Here is a 15,783-nt window from a genome sequence, read left to right on the forward strand (position 1 = left end):
AGCTTGGCCAAATATTAGTGGTTTTCCCCAGGGATGGCAAAGGGTGCATCTAAGGGACCGAGGTGAGCCCCATGTCAGATTGTAATCCCCTGCTCCCACGCACTGCCCCGCTGGAACTTCACAACAAAGCTCAGCAGAGAGTGTTTTCTTTTAACAGCATATTTTCTTCCTTAATCTTGTTCTCAAACGTGGCTGAGGTATTTAATGGAAGCTTCCTCCCAGTAAAAAGACTGCAGCGTGCACACATACCAGAAACTCTTGGCTCAGACCATCAACGTTCAGTAAAACTAAATGCAACTCGGAAACGGCTCCTGCAAGGGGAACACTGAACTCTAAGGCACGTTTCGTCTTTCCTACAGTTCAGAAGTAGATTGCGTGTATGAAGAGCTGTCCCGTGTTAGCAAACAGCAAAGGTAGAAGAGGCCGGTTGACACCAGTGAAGAATTGGTTTGGCCACTCAAACCTGTCCCGAAGTATTTGAGCTCTTCAGTAATTCTCCACCCACCAGTAACCTGTTCAGGTGTCCCTTGCTGGGATGCTGACCAGCAGTGTCTGTCCCGTTCGCTTTCAGTCTCTTTCAAATCTCAGCAAAGGTCTCCTCTCCTGTGCTCCCCGATTACTTTCCTCTTCTCTGCTAAAGAGCTACTTGCTCTTCAGCCCTGTTGCCTGCCAGCGTGCTGAACCCCCTCCCCAGTACTTCTTGCCTGTGTGTCCATTCATTTTGGGAGTGGGATCAAATCTACTGTCCCCAGGTCAGATTCGAGGTTCAGTTATGCCCTGCTCAAATTGCAATCTGCAGGACTTACAACATTCTTGGCAAGGTGCTGAGCCTCAGAAAGTGCTCCCTGAGACAGTCTGCTTTCTGATTTCCTTTGCTCTAGGAGGTACCGGGAGAAAAACAATACCACTTACTCCAAGCCGACTTTACTAACTTAGCAACGCAGTGAAGGACAGTCCCGAATTACCTCTCGCACCCCGGGATCCGGACACTGCTAAAACCTGCAGCTGGGAGAGCACGTTCTCGCCAACCTGTGGAGAGCACTGCCTTATCTCCCTCTATCCTTTATCCGCCAGCAGAGGCACAGGACCACGCTGTGCCCTGGTGCTTAGGGGCTCGGTTGCAAGCTGATGGACCTGAAGTAACCCTAGTGCAACAGGGAAGCTGATTCCCAATTTGGGCCGAGAAGCGAGTATGGTCCTTTGGACTGGAAGCCTTCCAAAGGTTATTTGTGCCCACTGACCTCGTGGCACGTTTCCTTCCAGCCCCTGCTGGGGTCCGCCTGTCTTTTTGCATAATCTCCTCTGAATAAATACCCTGTGAGCGGGGCCTTCTCCTTTGCAGCTTTTGTGATGAGGAACCGTCTTCCTGTAGGTTTGTACCTTGTGGGCCCTCCCTCTCTTTTTGTATCTGAGCTGAGCCATTTCTTTTCTCCCGTCTGCACCTCTTAACTTTTTCTTCTCCTCAGCTCATGTTTTTAAGCACTGCTATTGTCCTGAAAAGTATTTCAAGGAGACAATTGTTTTGAGGGAGGCTGTGAAAATTTAGGGTTAAAACTTGTGTGAGGTCCCACAAAAAGCACTAGTTGGACAAGAGCGATCTCTTTGCCTGGAAGTGTGGGTTTAAATGGTTTTTTCCTATTTATTTCTGTTCTTCTCCTCGCAAAGCTCTTTTTCTGAGGCCCCGATCCTGCTGCCACAGTGACCTTTGTGTTTGCAGAGACCTTTTGAAATCAAAGGGGCCCTTCATGAGCATCTGCCCATCTGGAAGCGATTGCAGAACTGGGTGGGTGAAGGGCAGATGGGGAGCTTTTTGACCGGGAACTGCTGAGTCTGAAGTGACCCGGCTCCGCGTGCCTGTGGAAGAAAATCTCAAGTGGCCGGCGTCCCATCCTCAGGGGCAGGAATACACCCTGTAACAGCGTGCTGCGAGAGCAATCATGTAAATGTCCTTTGGTTCGCAGGGACGGCGTGTTTGGAGGACTCGCTGTGTATTTGTGCGGGTGGGAGAGCCGGGCTTTGTTCTGAGCGCTGCCCTCCCGTCTCCTTCCCCAGCTGCAGTTTGTAGGTAGTTGTGTATCCCAAGGAGGAAAAAAGAAATAAAATAAAAAAATAAAAAATAATAATAATAAAAAAAAAGAAACAAAGCTACACAGGGCAAGTGCGGGGAAATCCCTGAAGCTGGCGGGAGGAGATGTCTCTGTCCGTTCTGAGACCGGGCTTGGAGCAACCTGGTCTAGCGGGAGGTGTCCCTGCCCGTGGCGGGGGGGTGGAACGAGATGATCTTTAAGGTCCCTTCCCACCCCAACCGTCCTGTGATTCTCCCCCCCCCCAAACACACCCACACACACCCCCACCCCCAGCTGCCAGGAGGGTAGGGGCCGCTGCTTGGGACAGAGCTAATTCCTCTGCCCCTCGGGGGGGGGGGGGGGGCGGCCGCCCTGCCCTCCCTTCCCTTCCCGCGGAGCGGCCGCGCTGGCCCTTTAACGGCGGGGCGGCGCGCCGCCTCGGCGGGGCCGGTCCCCGGGCCGGGGGAAGGAAGTGACGGGGCGGGGGGGGGCGAGGGAAGAGCCCGCCGAGGGCTTGAATGATAAAGGGCGAGCGGGCGGCGCGGCCAGCTAGCCCAGCGGGCCGCCGCTCGGCGCTGCTGCTGCTGCCGCCCCCCCGCCCCCCTTACACACCCCCCTCCCCGCACACACACACACACACCCCCCCCATGCCCGCCCTGCCCTGAGCCCCCGGCGGGGCGCGGGGGGATGCGCGGCCCCCGGCGCCGGCTGCCGGCGCTGCCCGCCCTGCTCTGGCTGGCGCTGGCCCCGCTGCCCGGTCCCGCGGCCAGGGCCGAGCTGCGGGTGCGGGTGCGGTTGCCCGGCGGGCAGGTAACGGAGGAGAGCCTGCAGGCCGACAGCGGCTCCGACTGCATCAGCCTGGAGCTGCGGACGGCCGACGGCGCCCTCGTCACCCTCACCGCCGACTTCAGACAGGTAAGGGGCTGCGGGGTGAGCGGAACCGGCGCCGGGCAGACCCCGCTGCCGGCACACACGCACGCACACCCCGGGGGGGGGGGGGGGGTGTTCCCGGGATGCGGGGGTGTCCGCGCTGCCTCGCAGGGATGCTGGGCTCTCCCCGAGGGAGGAGGAGGATGCCTGCGCTCTCCTGTCCCCTCCCGTGGTCCCTCACCCCGCTGGGATAACCCACGGCTCCCGGTCTCCCGCGGTGGTTGCCGGCGGAGCTGGAGGTGATCGAGGACCTCGCCCGTGGTCCCAGCAGGGGGATTCTGGCCCTTCCCACTTGGCGGGGCAGCGGATGGGCTTAGCGGGAGGAGCGGGTCAGGGCTTTGGCAAGTGTTTTTCGTGAGATGATGCACTGGTGACATTGGTACGCGAGGTCCTCCCGGACCTGGGACCAGCTCGGAGCCTGGGAAAACCCCGCCTGAGGGTCCGGAACTGCCTCTGAGAAGCAGAGGGTCCTTTTGCAGGTGCGGGGGGGCAAGTCCACCCACCCTCAAGCGGTGTCGGGGTCTTTTGTTTGCTGGCTCCGTGGAGGAATTCCCACACGTGTAGCTCCAAGCCCGTTGGGCAGGCTGCTGTCCCCGGTGGTGGTACACCTGTAACCTGGGCTGCCTCTGTGGTGAAAATAGGTGCTGAAGAGCCCAGTGGGGATGGATGGCAAAGCCTTCCCCACACCCAGCTGACCCAGGCAGCCCTGTTTCTCATTGCTGAATTGCGAGTAGCATAGTTTTGCATGGATCGGGGCCAGGCAGGAGAGTCTCTGTGCGGTGGGGGAGAGCTCAGGTTCCTGACCCCTGGATGGGGATGTTTGTGCTCTGCTGTATCTCTAGGACATCTCTCCCCACGGTGCCTGTAGGGAACAGTTAGTTCCTTAGGTGGGCTCCTGCTGTCGTTGGGAGCACACGTGTGAGTTTGTCGTGTGGGAAGTGTCTGACAGTGGGACTGACGGCAGCTCTCCTGCAAGGGGAGCCTTTCCTCCCAGCCCAGCGTGAGAGGTGGCCTCTCTGCAAGGAGGTGATACTTGCTGAGCTGAAGCCAAAGATCCCACGCTTCTCAGCGGGAGATGGTAGCTCCTGGGCCAGCGTGGCGTTCTTCGGAGCATGCCAAGCCTGGCTGGATGCAGCAAAATTTCTATTGCACAGGGAAGAGCTGTTTGCTGCCGTGTGGGTGGCACGGCAGTGTTACCTTGTTCCAACCCTCCGTTCAGACTGTTTGCTCAGGTGGACTTTGGTTTGCGGCAGGAAGAAGCTCAAACCCATGAGATAGGAAGGTGCTGTGTCCCAACCTGTTGTGAACCTTGGAGCCTCCTGCCAGGGATTGTTCTGGTGCCTCTTCCTCTTTCAGCAATGCTCTTGGGTCTCAGTCTCCTTGCAAGCCTCTCAGATGGCCCTCCTCCATCTGGAGGGTGCAGGGTCAAGCCCACCTCTTTCTGAGGTGCTAGTAGAAGCCATGGTGACTTTGGACATGATGGCATGCTCTTTCTACTCCAGCACATGTGCAGGGAAGCGGTCCCATAAAAAATAATTGAAGACACAGCACGCTAGGGAAGTTAAGGGAGAGAGGAAGAGCTGTTAAGCCTGCAGCTTGCAAACTCGCATACCACAGTGTATTCCTGGCCAAGGGAAATCCAAGCTCATTACAGATCCTCTAGGTAGGCCCTTTGAGAGCCTGGGATGTGACTTGGGGACTTCTGGTGTCATGAGCTGTTGCTCGTTGCAGCATTTTTCACTTCCTTCAGCTCTTCTCGAGGGGAGCTTGCTCTGAAATCACATCTACAAACCCAACAGAGTCTATGTCAGCTCTTCTCTCGCTTTCATCCTTATCGCAGTTGAGCTCCTTCTGGGGACAAGTTCTCTGAAGTTATCTTGACTTCAGGATGTTAAATCCTTAGCTCCATGCATCCCCTCAGCTCCTGCTGGAAATACACAGGAGATGATCCCCAGAAGGCTTTGCAAGCATCAGATATGCAGAAGTCCATTCCTAATCTTCAGTTTTAGAACAGTTGAGTACTGGCTCTCTCTGTTTTATGACTTTGCTGGAAAATAGCTGAAAAAAAGCCAGAAAGACAGAAAGGACTGGGGAGATGAATTTGCAGTGCAGTGAGTAATGATGTGCGCAGGCAGCTGCCGGGCCAGGCTTCCTCTTCTGACCTGTTGTCCTGGCTGCATGCAGGCATTTCCCTGCTCTGCTCTGGTGCTCATCTCTCTAACGTTACACAACTTCTCCTCTCCAGAGAGATGGTCTTGGGGCTCTTAGCCTTGGCGAAAGCAGCTGGCATTGCTGATCTGGCTTTCCCGAGCTAGATTGTGTGGTCATGCTGTGGCCAGGATGCTGGGGTTTTTGCACAAATGATTTTTCCACTTCTCTGGTTTAAACTGCAGGGGGTTTGTCCAAAAGCAGATTTTTTTTTTTTTTTTTTCTTTGTTGACGAGGATTTGCTGCTAGACCAGGGGCTGGAGAAGAAAAGAGTTATAACGACATCAGGGTTTATTTCTCTTACTCTGACAGTGGTGGAAGCTGGGCAGGACTTGAGCAGTGGTTAGTCTTCCACAGAGGTGGAATTTTCATTTCTCTTCCACCCCTGCCTCCCTTCCAGAGCTGAACCTGAAGGAGTCGTGTCCTCAGAGGGCACCAGGTGGTTTTTTTCTCATTCTCTAGCGTAGCACAAACTGGTCAGTGGGAGTCCAAACTGGGACTTGATGTTTTTGTGGGTAGTGCAGTAGTGAAGGCTATTTCTTTTCTTGCAGTTTGAAAGACTGTGATAAAAACACTTCTTTTCCTGTCTAGTACTGTCAGGCATGACATGCTTGCAAAAAAGAGTGTGGGGGGGGCAGCAACCTTAAATGTTGTGACTAATTTGAATAGAATGATCTTGTGAGTTGCTAAACAGTGGCCTGAGAACAAAGTGGGTGGTTTTATTCCAAGGTCAACACAAAGATATGGAAAAGTTTCTTTTTCCTTTTGATGGCTGGAAAAGTTGTGTTGGAAACACATGGGAGAAAGCACGAGTAACGGTATTTTAACGCTTGCACTGCTAGTCCTTTCAGTTTCGTTATTAAGAAAGCTGATGTTATGTGATAGTCTGGGGTGGTGCTTTGAGAATTTCCTTATGCCAGGGGTCCATCGTGTTCGGTGTTAAATGACCAAGTGATATAGAAAAGCATTTGTCTAAAGATAATATCTGCGTAATTTGGAAAGCAGTCTCTTTTCTGTAGAGATACCAAAAATCTAAAAGGATTTTTCCTCTGGGAGGGCAGGAAGGATGTTTATTACCCTGAGCTGTAGTGAGGTACCTGAAAATGCTCTCTCTTGAATGGATCACTCAGGTGTGGGTGCTGGGGATGGAGGGCTGAACTCCTGCCTTAGGCCAGAGCTGCCCTCCGCTCGCTCCACGGCTTTGGGGAAGTCACTTGTTAGGTAGGATCCAGTTTCAGAAGTAAAGCTGTCTCTGACAGTTACTTTTAGGGATCTCTGTGGTTGTGGGAGCTGAGCATGAGGATGTTTTTCCAAGCATCTCGGAGCATTGTGGGGATTTCTGGCTGCTCAGTACTTGTAAAAATCAAAGTCAAACCTCATTCCTTCTGAAAATGTGCTTTTTTTGCCCCTCTCCCAGCACATCCTTAATTCACCTATATAGATATCTGAGTATCAGAGGCAGTGCGCCAAAGTGTCTTTATTCTAGCCATTTCCAGTAGGAGAGGGGTTAAAAAACACAGTCCCTAGCCAGCCAGGGTAACTCAGCTGGCTGGACCCCCAGTGTGGATGCAGTAAGACATTCTCTGTGCTCTACAAGCAGGATGACTTTCTGGCCAGCTCTAGCTCTTCCCCTGGGGGAGCGCAGGCAGGGACCTGACCACAGCAAAGGCGGTAAGGAATCGGGCCCAAGAGTGACAGTGCCCCGAGCAGCGTGTCCCCGTTGTATGTACCCCCCCCCTCCGAGCAGGCCTGCGACAGCAAAGACAAAAGTGGTGGTCCCACAGCAGCACTGATGTCCTTGGGGAAGAAAAAAATTGGCAGGAAAGCCGAATGGGTTGCAGGGAGGAAGGCGTTGAAATAATTTATTTCCCTGGGAACTGGTTTGCTCCACTCAATGTGAAGTCGGGATGCTGGGCTGGGATCTAGACCACACAGGCTTGTCAGTCTCTGCTGGATAAACCCTAGAAATGGAGGTCGGATTGTTCTCGCACCCCAGATGACAGTCCCTGGAGGAGCTGGCTGAGGGCAGCGCGAGGAGGGAAGAAGTTGGATGATTTCCCTGCTCCTCCTTGCTGGCTGGTTCTTTGCTGGACGTCCCTTCGGTAGATGCAGGCAACCTGGGCTGTTGGGAGCTCAGTGCGCTGATTTGCTTTTTGCCTTTAGGAAAGAGGAGCTGCTTTCCCCTTGCTGTGAAAGCCAAGGCTGCGGTTACCTCCGGTGCCATGGTTAGAGCCCGGCTGCAGAACTGGTTGTTCTCTGTTACACCAAGCCTGTGTCGTCCAGACCTAAACAATAGCAGTAACTGTACGCACCACACGGGGCAGGGCCAGGGATTCTCGCCGCCCCCCGTGATGAGTTCACCCGGAGAGTCCCCGCGTTGGAAAGGCGATGTTCTGCTGGGACTTGTTCCCTGCTGGGAAATTTTGCGGAAACCCAGAATTAAAGGTGCCGTTTGTTGCCTTGGCCGGGTACCCACCTTGGCACTGGTTCACCCTGGTGCTGCTGGTGGGAAAGACCTGAGGTGGCTGGGGAGGGAAAGGCTCTCCCCGAGTAGGAAAAACTTCAGTGGCTCTTTCCGTGTGAGAAGCACGACATATTTTTGATGTGACAAGCTTTGGTTCTGGCTCCACCTGGGAAAACCTCTCAAAGGCGAGGCTTTGAGACAGAAAGGTGAAGCAGGGCTGAGGAGAAAAGGAGCCTGGCTTCTTGGTCAGGAGAGGGTGGTCACCACAGGGTATGCGTCTCCCGGAAAATGGGCTAGCGTGCAGCACAGTTTTAGCCTTGCTCGGAAATCCACAGTAAGGGTCGCTTTGGGTTTGCTTGGAGCCAGGTAGAGGTGGGATTTCTCCCAGTACCGGCAAACCTGGGCTATTCCTGTCTTTCCCGGCACACCTCCCTTGGTATCAACAGACGTGCTGAAAGTCCCTGAGGCTAGAGCGGGCGCTGAAGAGTGCCGGACACCTAGAGGTCAGGCAGCACCTGAGCCCTTTTCATGGCAGAGTTGCTTCCTTTAGATGCTGTGGAGTGAGGCAGAGCTGGGAGAGGGAGGTGGGCCAGAGGCACTGGGGATGCAGGGAGGAGGAGAAGAAATGACCCCCTCTCTGGGGACCCAAGTCCAGCGTATGGGGGGGTTGCAGGCTCCCTGCAGCTAGAAGCCAGATGAATTGATACCTGCATAGAAGTCAGTGCTGCCAGAACAGGATATAGGGAAGTTTTGCTATTGAACAAGGTCGTCTGTGAGTCTCTGTGAAGGTAACCGTGACTGGTTTCCAAGCTGGTTTTGGAGATGGACTACAATCCATGTCAGAAGCGCTCTATATAAAATGCCAAAATTACTGACCACATTATTGGCAGAAAAGAGGGGCAGCTGCAGCTGATCATAACGGGTTCCTTCTGGCTTTAACAATTTGACTTCCATTTCTGTTCAGTGTGCTGTTGGGATCAGAAATGAATAATTTGTTCTCCAGGATACCAGTTGCTGAGAAGCAAGGGAGGGAAGGCAGCAGAGAAAATTTGGGATTGCTTGCCCTATGTAATGCGTGGAGATAATGGCTATGTGATATTTGTTTAACAAAACAAAACGAGACTCCGTGGAGGCTTGCCTCCCTTCTTAGTAAAGGACAGAAACCCCTGGCTGTTGTTTGAGGAAGCCATGGATGTGACCTGGCAGCAATTTGTCCTTGCCACAGTGGGATTGCGAAACCCCTTACTTCTTTACAGGCGCCTGTTATTATGCTGCAGCCCTTTGGGTGGGATTGAACCTGGGACTGCACCCCTGTGCTCAGGTAGCCAAAGTATGAGACCTTTGACTTTGTTCTTTTGGTTGGAGCCTTCCTCTTTGACCCTGACTTCTCGGTTCACCCCACAGATGCCAAAGATCCGTGACTCTGTCTATTTATCTCTTTGTCAGGAGGTGAAGATCTTCCGTGCCTTAATCCTAGGGGAGCTGGAGAGGGGCCAGAGCCAGTTCCAAGCGCTCTGCTTCGTCACGCGGCTTCACCGCAACGAGATCATCCCCAGCGAGTCTATGGCAAAGCTGCGGCAGGTAAGGGGCACCCTGCAGCTCCATCCTCCAGTTCATCCAGGGTTTCTCAGAGCTGTCCTGCCTGGATACTCTTCCCGGGAGGCTGCCCAATGGTTCAGCTATTAGACCCACCTTTGACCACCCCTCCTGCGTGAGGGACTCGGTATTAAACTGAGTTCATCAATAGTATGGACCCTGATCTACTAATAAACTAGAAGGAGGCATGATTTAGTTCAGGCTCTTCTGTGTCAAAGGGGAAGTGGATGGCTGGAGCAATCACCGTGAAAACCCTTGCCCCACATGGCCCGATGAACTAAGTGCTGATTTGGGACCGTTCATCGTGACAAAGCACTGAGAAACAATCACGGGCAAATGAAAGCAGCAATAAACTATCATTAGTTTCAGCACCAACAAGAAGGTTTAAGTGCCTTCCATCCAGATAGGATGCATTTACAGAGGAGCATCCCCTTACACACCTTCTTATGTTGGTGTGAAATAGCGATGTGCTATAAGGAATAGTTTGTGGCAACCAGGATTCAAGTTTTCATTGTTTCATTTCTCTGCAGAAGAATCCCAGGACAGTGCGGCAGGCTGAGGAGGTGCGGGGCCTGGAGCATCTCAGCATGGATGTAGCTGTCAACTTCAGCAAGGGGGCCCAGCTCAGCTCTCACATCCACAATGTATGTGCAGAGGCCAAAGAAGCAATTTACACCCGAGAAGAAGATGTCAAATTTTGGCTGGAGAAAGGTAAGTTTCCTTCGGTTTCAATGGAACTGCTCCTGTCGGCAAGTTGGATCTCTGCTGTGATCTCCTGCCAGGTTTCTGGTGATCAGCACAGATCACTCTGGCCTCCCTTTCACTGTGGATAAGGCATGTGTATCACTGGCTTGCACATCACATTGCACTAGTCTCATTTCTTAGCCCCCGTGACTACTTCTTCTAATGGAGGTGTCCCTGCCCATGGCAGGGGGGTTGGAACTAGATGATCTTTAAGGTCCCTTCCAACTCTAATCATTCTATGATTCTATGATTCTTTAGGTGGTGCTCTCCTAGTGAACCTAATTAGGCAGGTATTTTCAAGATAACTTTTCACCTGGTCCATCACCCAAAAGAAATATGTTGTTTACACATTCTGTCTTATCTTTTGGCTTGTTTTCCCTACGGCCCTTTCTCCTCCCATGGTTCCTATTCAAACTCCTGTCCAAACAGTGCACTCTGTCCAACCTCATTCTCTGGGACTGTCCTGGAGACTGTGCACAGAGCAGCTCTCTCTTTGGTGGCTCTCTCCTTTGGCCTTGCCTTTCAGCAGCGCCCTGAGCCGTGTCTCTCCGCTTTCTCCCGCAGGGGTGGATGGCTCCATGTTCGAGGTCCTGCCGCAGACGTCCGACCTCCCTGACCTGCAGCGCTGCAGGCTGTGTGGGGACCGCTGGAAACCCTGCATTTGCAGCTACTCGCTGAGCATCGAGTGGTACCCGTGCATGCTGAAGTACTGCAAGAGCCGCGATGCCGGGGGCAAGGTTTCTTCTTACAAATGTGGCATCCGCAGCTGCCAGAAGGGCTACACCTTTGATTACTACGTGCCGCAGAAGCAGCTATGTCTCTGGGACGAGGAGACCTAGCAGAGCCAGGCCAGACCTTTTCCAGGGGCAGCTCATCTGCCTCCTGCCACCATTTATGATGCTAAGGGCCTCCTGGAGCTGGCTGCTCCAAAGAAGGAATGCGGTTCACAGCGGTGCCTTGTACCAGGAGAGCTCTCTGCGTGTGCCTTTCCTTCTGGCCCCTGTGATTCCCTCCCCACCTGATGCTGCCTCATACTGTGATAAATGGGCTCAGCTCACCACATGTTGATGCTCTCCTGCCAGCTGCCAGGAGGTACGGCTTCCTGGAAGAAGCAGGAGACTCAGGTTTCCGGGGTGAAGCACTGGTAGGGGTGTGTTTTGCCCTGCTCTGGAGGTAGCAGATGTGAAAGGGGGCAGCTCTGGTCAGTTATCAGCCTCGAGCATCCTGATGAGTGGTCAGGGCAGGGGGAGAAATGGTCTTGATGACCTGGGTTGTCAAACATCTCTGCCACTGAAGAAGCCCCTTCACTGACTTCACCTCCTGGTGACACAGCAGCATTTTCCAATGGGAAAACAGCTGATTTACGGGACCACATACCCTGAACAAGGAAGGTACGAAGCCTACCCAAAGCCTGTAGCTTTTTCTAGTGCCCGACTGGCTGTTATATCCTTCCTGTGGCCAGAAGGTATAATGGGGGGATATATGCCAGCAATGACTTCTGCCCCTAAAGGGCTCGTGATTTGGGCTCTAATTAATCCCTGTTTAGACTAGTGAAGGCCCAACTTTTTATGTTGGCCCTGTGACTCTCCCACTAGGAAAGAAACATCTAGAGACTTGTGACTACCATCATAACATTGTGGTTGCAGGGGGGGGGAGGATGATCCCAGGTGGGTTCATGCTGTCATTTTGAAGAAGACAACACTGTACATCTGCGTCCAGTTTTGTCTCCTACTCTGCCAGCTATTCACAAGAAGCTCTTAGATAATTGTACTGCTTTGCTGTGCCTTGATTTCCCCCATATGTAAAACAGGGACCACACTGAAGCTGACCTTGGCGCTGGTATATACCTGGAGGGCGTCAGACAAAAAGCACTGCAGGAGTGAGTGCTGCCTGGTTCCTGTGTCCTCTCCCACTCGAGTCAGAACAAGCAGGGAGGGGAGAGAGAGGCTGTTGGGGTCATCGAGAACCCCTGTACCTCCTGGTGAAAAGCCTTCACAACGTGCCTTTTTGTCTAAAATACGGGAATTTTTGACACAGAATTTGGTCACAATTAATTTTGTATTGATCACTTAAGGGGGGAGAGGGGAAAGGTATTTTAATATTGCAACATGAAGTAAAACACACTTGAAATGATTTTTTTAAGACAAATTATTTATCATTTGTAAGGTAAAATAAACTGATTTTTTTTTTAAAAGCATCTCTGGCCTAAAAGATTCTTTGCACGTCGTAATCTCTGTGTGATCCAGTTGTTTGAGTTCTTGATCAAGAGTTGCTCCTTTATGGGTAAGCCTCAAGCCTGCACCTAGGACCCTGAAGACCCATGGATGGGGGGGGAACATCCTGCTGTGCAGCATGACCGCAGCACTTACCAACGTGCTCCTGCATCTCGAGCATCTCTGTCCACCCAGCCCCTCGGTAGGGAGACAGCTTGGACTCCTCTCAAGCAACCGTGGAAGCTTCGAGCCTGAGCTCTGGTGAAGTAAAAGAGCAGCAGCAGAGGCAGGTCCCGGGGTTAGGCAGGCTGGTTCCTGCTCTTCTCTCCGAGTGATGGTGGGGTCCCATGAGGGGAAATTATGCAGATGTGGCTGGAGGCTTGTCTGGGTCCAGCGGCCTCAATAAAGTATTCTTTGTCTATTCCTCTGCAGCCATAGCTGGGGGGGAGATGAGGGCGGTGGAGTTTTGGGCCAGCTCAGAGCTCTTAGCTCAGTGGCTGCTGGAGGGAGAAATGTGGAGTGCTGATTCCCCCTAGTGTGGCGAGTGTGGAGATGGGACAAGGACTTCTGCAACCTCAGCCCTGCTCCTCTTGAGCCGCCAAGGCAACTTACCCCTTTACTGTGATTTCTGGGGAAGCTGAAATTCAGGGGGTGTTCTCTGCTGCAGCAGGACACCGTGGGACTTTGTCCCCTGCTTCCCTGCTTAAATCCAGCTGCGTGGTGGGCTGTGAGCGGAGCAGGAGAGGATCACAGGGTGGCTGCGTGGCTTTCTGTGGGGAGCCCTGCGTGGCCCATTTCCACTGTTGCCTGCTGTACTGGGCTACTGGGAGGGCACGTGGGCTTGCTCTGGGAGCACTGGGTCACATCCCGGGTGAGCTTGAATGCACTTATTTTGTAGCAATCAGGCTCTGGGGTACCTGGGCCATAGAGACATCCCAGATCCTTCCCTGGACCTTTTGGCAGCACTGAGCTGGGAGTATTCCCAGGCCACCTCGGGAAAGCAGGATGCTGCCCAGCAGTGCCAAACCCTCGCCTCGGCTCTGTGGGGTGATGGAGGAGCCTTTTATGAGCTGGACCCTCGTCCAGCAGTGCAGGTCAGAGGGTGTTTGGAGCTCCTGTGTGCGGCAGGGCCAGTGCCGTGTCGTGGGAGCAGCAGATAAGTGATGGACGCGGACTCTAAATAGCGACGGGCAGGATACGCTGAGCTCAATTCCATAGTTGTTTCTGGATTGGTGTGCGCCCTGGCGGAGCTGGGCTTTGAGGGGAGGCGACCAAGCGGGCCATGTCCCTCGGGTGTGCCCCCCAAAGCCTGGGAGGAAGGTGGTGCCTCCTCTTTCCTGCCCTGAGGCTACAGGGTGGGGGGTGGTAAAAGGGGTCCGAAAGGTGGGTTGGGGCGGGGAGGGAGCTTGGGAATGGTGGGGGGGAGCTTGGGAATGGTGGGGGGACGCTGGCTGCTTGCGCTGTGTGCGGCGGAGCCTCGGAGCTGCCCGGGCCGGGGCTGGGGGCTGTGCCCGGGGCTGGGGGCGGCCCGGCCCGTCGGGGGTGGGGGGGGTGCAGATTTCCCGGTCTCCACAAGTGGGTGCTGGCGGAGCACGGCTCTGCCCTGGGAGGGGAAGGGTTTTACGTGGGGAAGGAAGGCGAGGGGGCTGAGGCTTTCCCGGCCGGAGCGGGCAGGGGGGGGGGGCAGTGCCCAGCGCCAGGATGCGGGGGGGAGGATGCTTTGGTCCATGCCCCCCCGGCTTGCAGCCCTGCACCTCGGGCCCCGCAAGATGCCGCGGTGTCCCCAGCCTGGCTAGAACTGCACTGCCATGTGCCTTTCCAAAGAAAAAACCCTTCTTCTTGATAACACCCTCGAAGAGCAGCTGTTGCAGGTGGAGACAGGAGACCTTCCTGGCAGAGGGAGAAGGTGCAGTTGGCCAGAAGCACAGGGCTGCTGGGAAAAAGCAGTGGGGGATTTTTGTAACATCTTTCTGCAGTTCGTGCTTTCAGGGCCCGTCCAAAGGCCGTACTCCATAAATCGAGTGCTATCTGCAAGCTTATCTTCCTCCAAGAGGGGAATAAACATCGGCAGCAGGTGTGGAGGAGCACATGCATGTAGCGAGGATGAGAGCGGGTGGATCATTCATTGATGGCCATGGAAAAAACCCAGCAGCGTGTCTGCTGGTGTCTAGGAGTGATCATCTCAGGACAGAGTTAAAGCAAAGCTGCCTTTGCCTGGAGAAGGTGGTCTTATTTCCACAGCAGAAAGGAGAGATGATGCTTTGATCCCTCCCCTATTTTTTCTAGCAGAGGTGGTTCAAGTGGCTTAATAAGGAGTGTGTATTCTCTCTTGCCTGCATAGCGCATCACTGAAGCCAAGGGTACCTTGCTGCTACAGCTGTTTGGGGAGAAAAGCTCTGAAATAACACTTGGTTTTTTTCCTCCTGTTCCACTGACCACAAAATAATAGTCAGAAAAAGCAGATCCCACCAGCCGCAGCACTAGTGGCTGGAGGATTCTCGGTTATATTTGGCAGCGTCTTCAGGGCCAGGAGAGGGCACTGCGGCCCTGCCCATGGCCGGGACAGCATCCCCGGACGGAGGATGCCCATGGCCGGGACAGCATCCCCGGACGGAGGATGCCCGGGATTCCGGCCGGCTGGAGGTGCCCCCGGGGAGGACCTGCCTCCCTGGGGCTCCGGGACTGGACGCTAAACTCTGGAGCAAGGGAAAAGGACCAGGAATCAGAGAGAAAAGAGCTGTGTCAGGAGAAACTGCTAGTTAGTGTACAAAAAGATGCTCTGATCTGTGGGGAAGGAGAGTTCTCGTGGTCCTCAGCCTTTCTCCTGTGCCCCAGAGGCCCTTCAAGCTGGCTGGAAGCCACCAGCAAACCCTTGTTTGACGCAGTGAAGACATCTGATCACGTCAGCCTTCAAGATGGGGAAAACCTGGAGGTGGTGGTGGGGGTCATGCTGAAAAGACTAGAAATCAGACCAGCAGCTGCCCAGGAACGCCCCAAGGATCAGGGCCTGAATGGCTGGGGCTCTGCCACAGGCTGGGGATCGGTGGCAGGAGTCCAGCCCCTCCAGCAGCTCGAAACAAGCTGCCTGAGCAAACCACCCCGTGTCACCTTTCTGCTTCCTGGAGCAGCTCTAAACGCAGCCCACAGAGATCTCCCCTTGCCACCCTGTCCTGCAAACGTTAGTCTGACCCGGGAACTTCCCTCCTCCCTGCTTTCCCCCCTTTCCATCCCCCCTCCGACTTCCCTCCTCTTTTTCCTTTGTTAGAGTTTTCGTTTCACCCATCCACCCTCTCCCGAGGGATGTCCTCTCTGGCCACGCACGTCGAGGGCAGGCGCTCCAGCCCCATAAACGTCGGACTGGGTTGGAGGTGAGGCTCGGAGAGCCTGCCCGCCCGCCCACCCATCTCTTCAGAGAAACCTGTCTTTCCAGGGAGGGAGAGCAATATGTGGGAAAGCCGAGAGTCCTGGAACGTGAATTAGCCAGGGAGAGATGAATGTGTGATAGCTTGTACCTGGCAGCTACCAATTGAGTGCGTTAACGCTTTCAGGAGGGGGTTGAGCA

General features: G+C 54.1%; 1 protein-coding gene across 1 annotated transcript; it reads left to right on the top strand.

Moving 5' to 3' along the window:
* Window positions 1-2,746: 2,746 nt before the first annotated feature.
* OAF (out at first homolog) lies at window positions 2,747-12,198 on the top strand. The gene is made up of 4 exons (XM_074162506.1): window positions 2,747-2,981; window positions 9,115-9,249; window positions 9,795-9,975; window positions 10,573-12,198. The coding sequence occupies exons 1-4, from the start codon at window positions 2,754-2,756 to the stop codon at window positions 10,845-10,847; spliced, it is 819 nt and encodes a 272-aa protein (XP_074018607.1). The 5' UTR covers window positions 2,747-2,753; the 3' UTR covers window positions 10,848-12,198.
* Window positions 12,199-15,783: the final 3,585 nt, after the last annotated feature.

The sequence above is a fragment of the Numenius arquata genome, chromosome 22 (assembly GCF_964106895.1).
Source record: "Numenius arquata chromosome 22, bNumArq3.hap1.1, whole genome shotgun sequence".
Taxonomy (NCBI): Eukaryota; Metazoa; Chordata; class Aves; order Charadriiformes; family Scolopacidae; genus Numenius; species Numenius arquata.

Coding starts and splice junctions, on each gene's coding strand:
- OAF (XM_074162506.1), top strand. CDS start 2,754: ATGCGCGGCCCCCGGCGCCGGCTGCCGGCGCTGCCCGCCCTGCTCTGG. Junction 2,982..9,114: donor TCACCGCCGACTTCAGACAG/GTAAGGGGCTGC, acceptor TCTCTTTGTCAG/GAGGTGAAGATCTTCCGTGC. Junction 9,976..10,572: donor CAAATTTTGGCTGGAGAAAG/GTAAGTTTCCTT, acceptor TTTCTCCCGCAG/GGGTGGATGGCTCCATGTTC.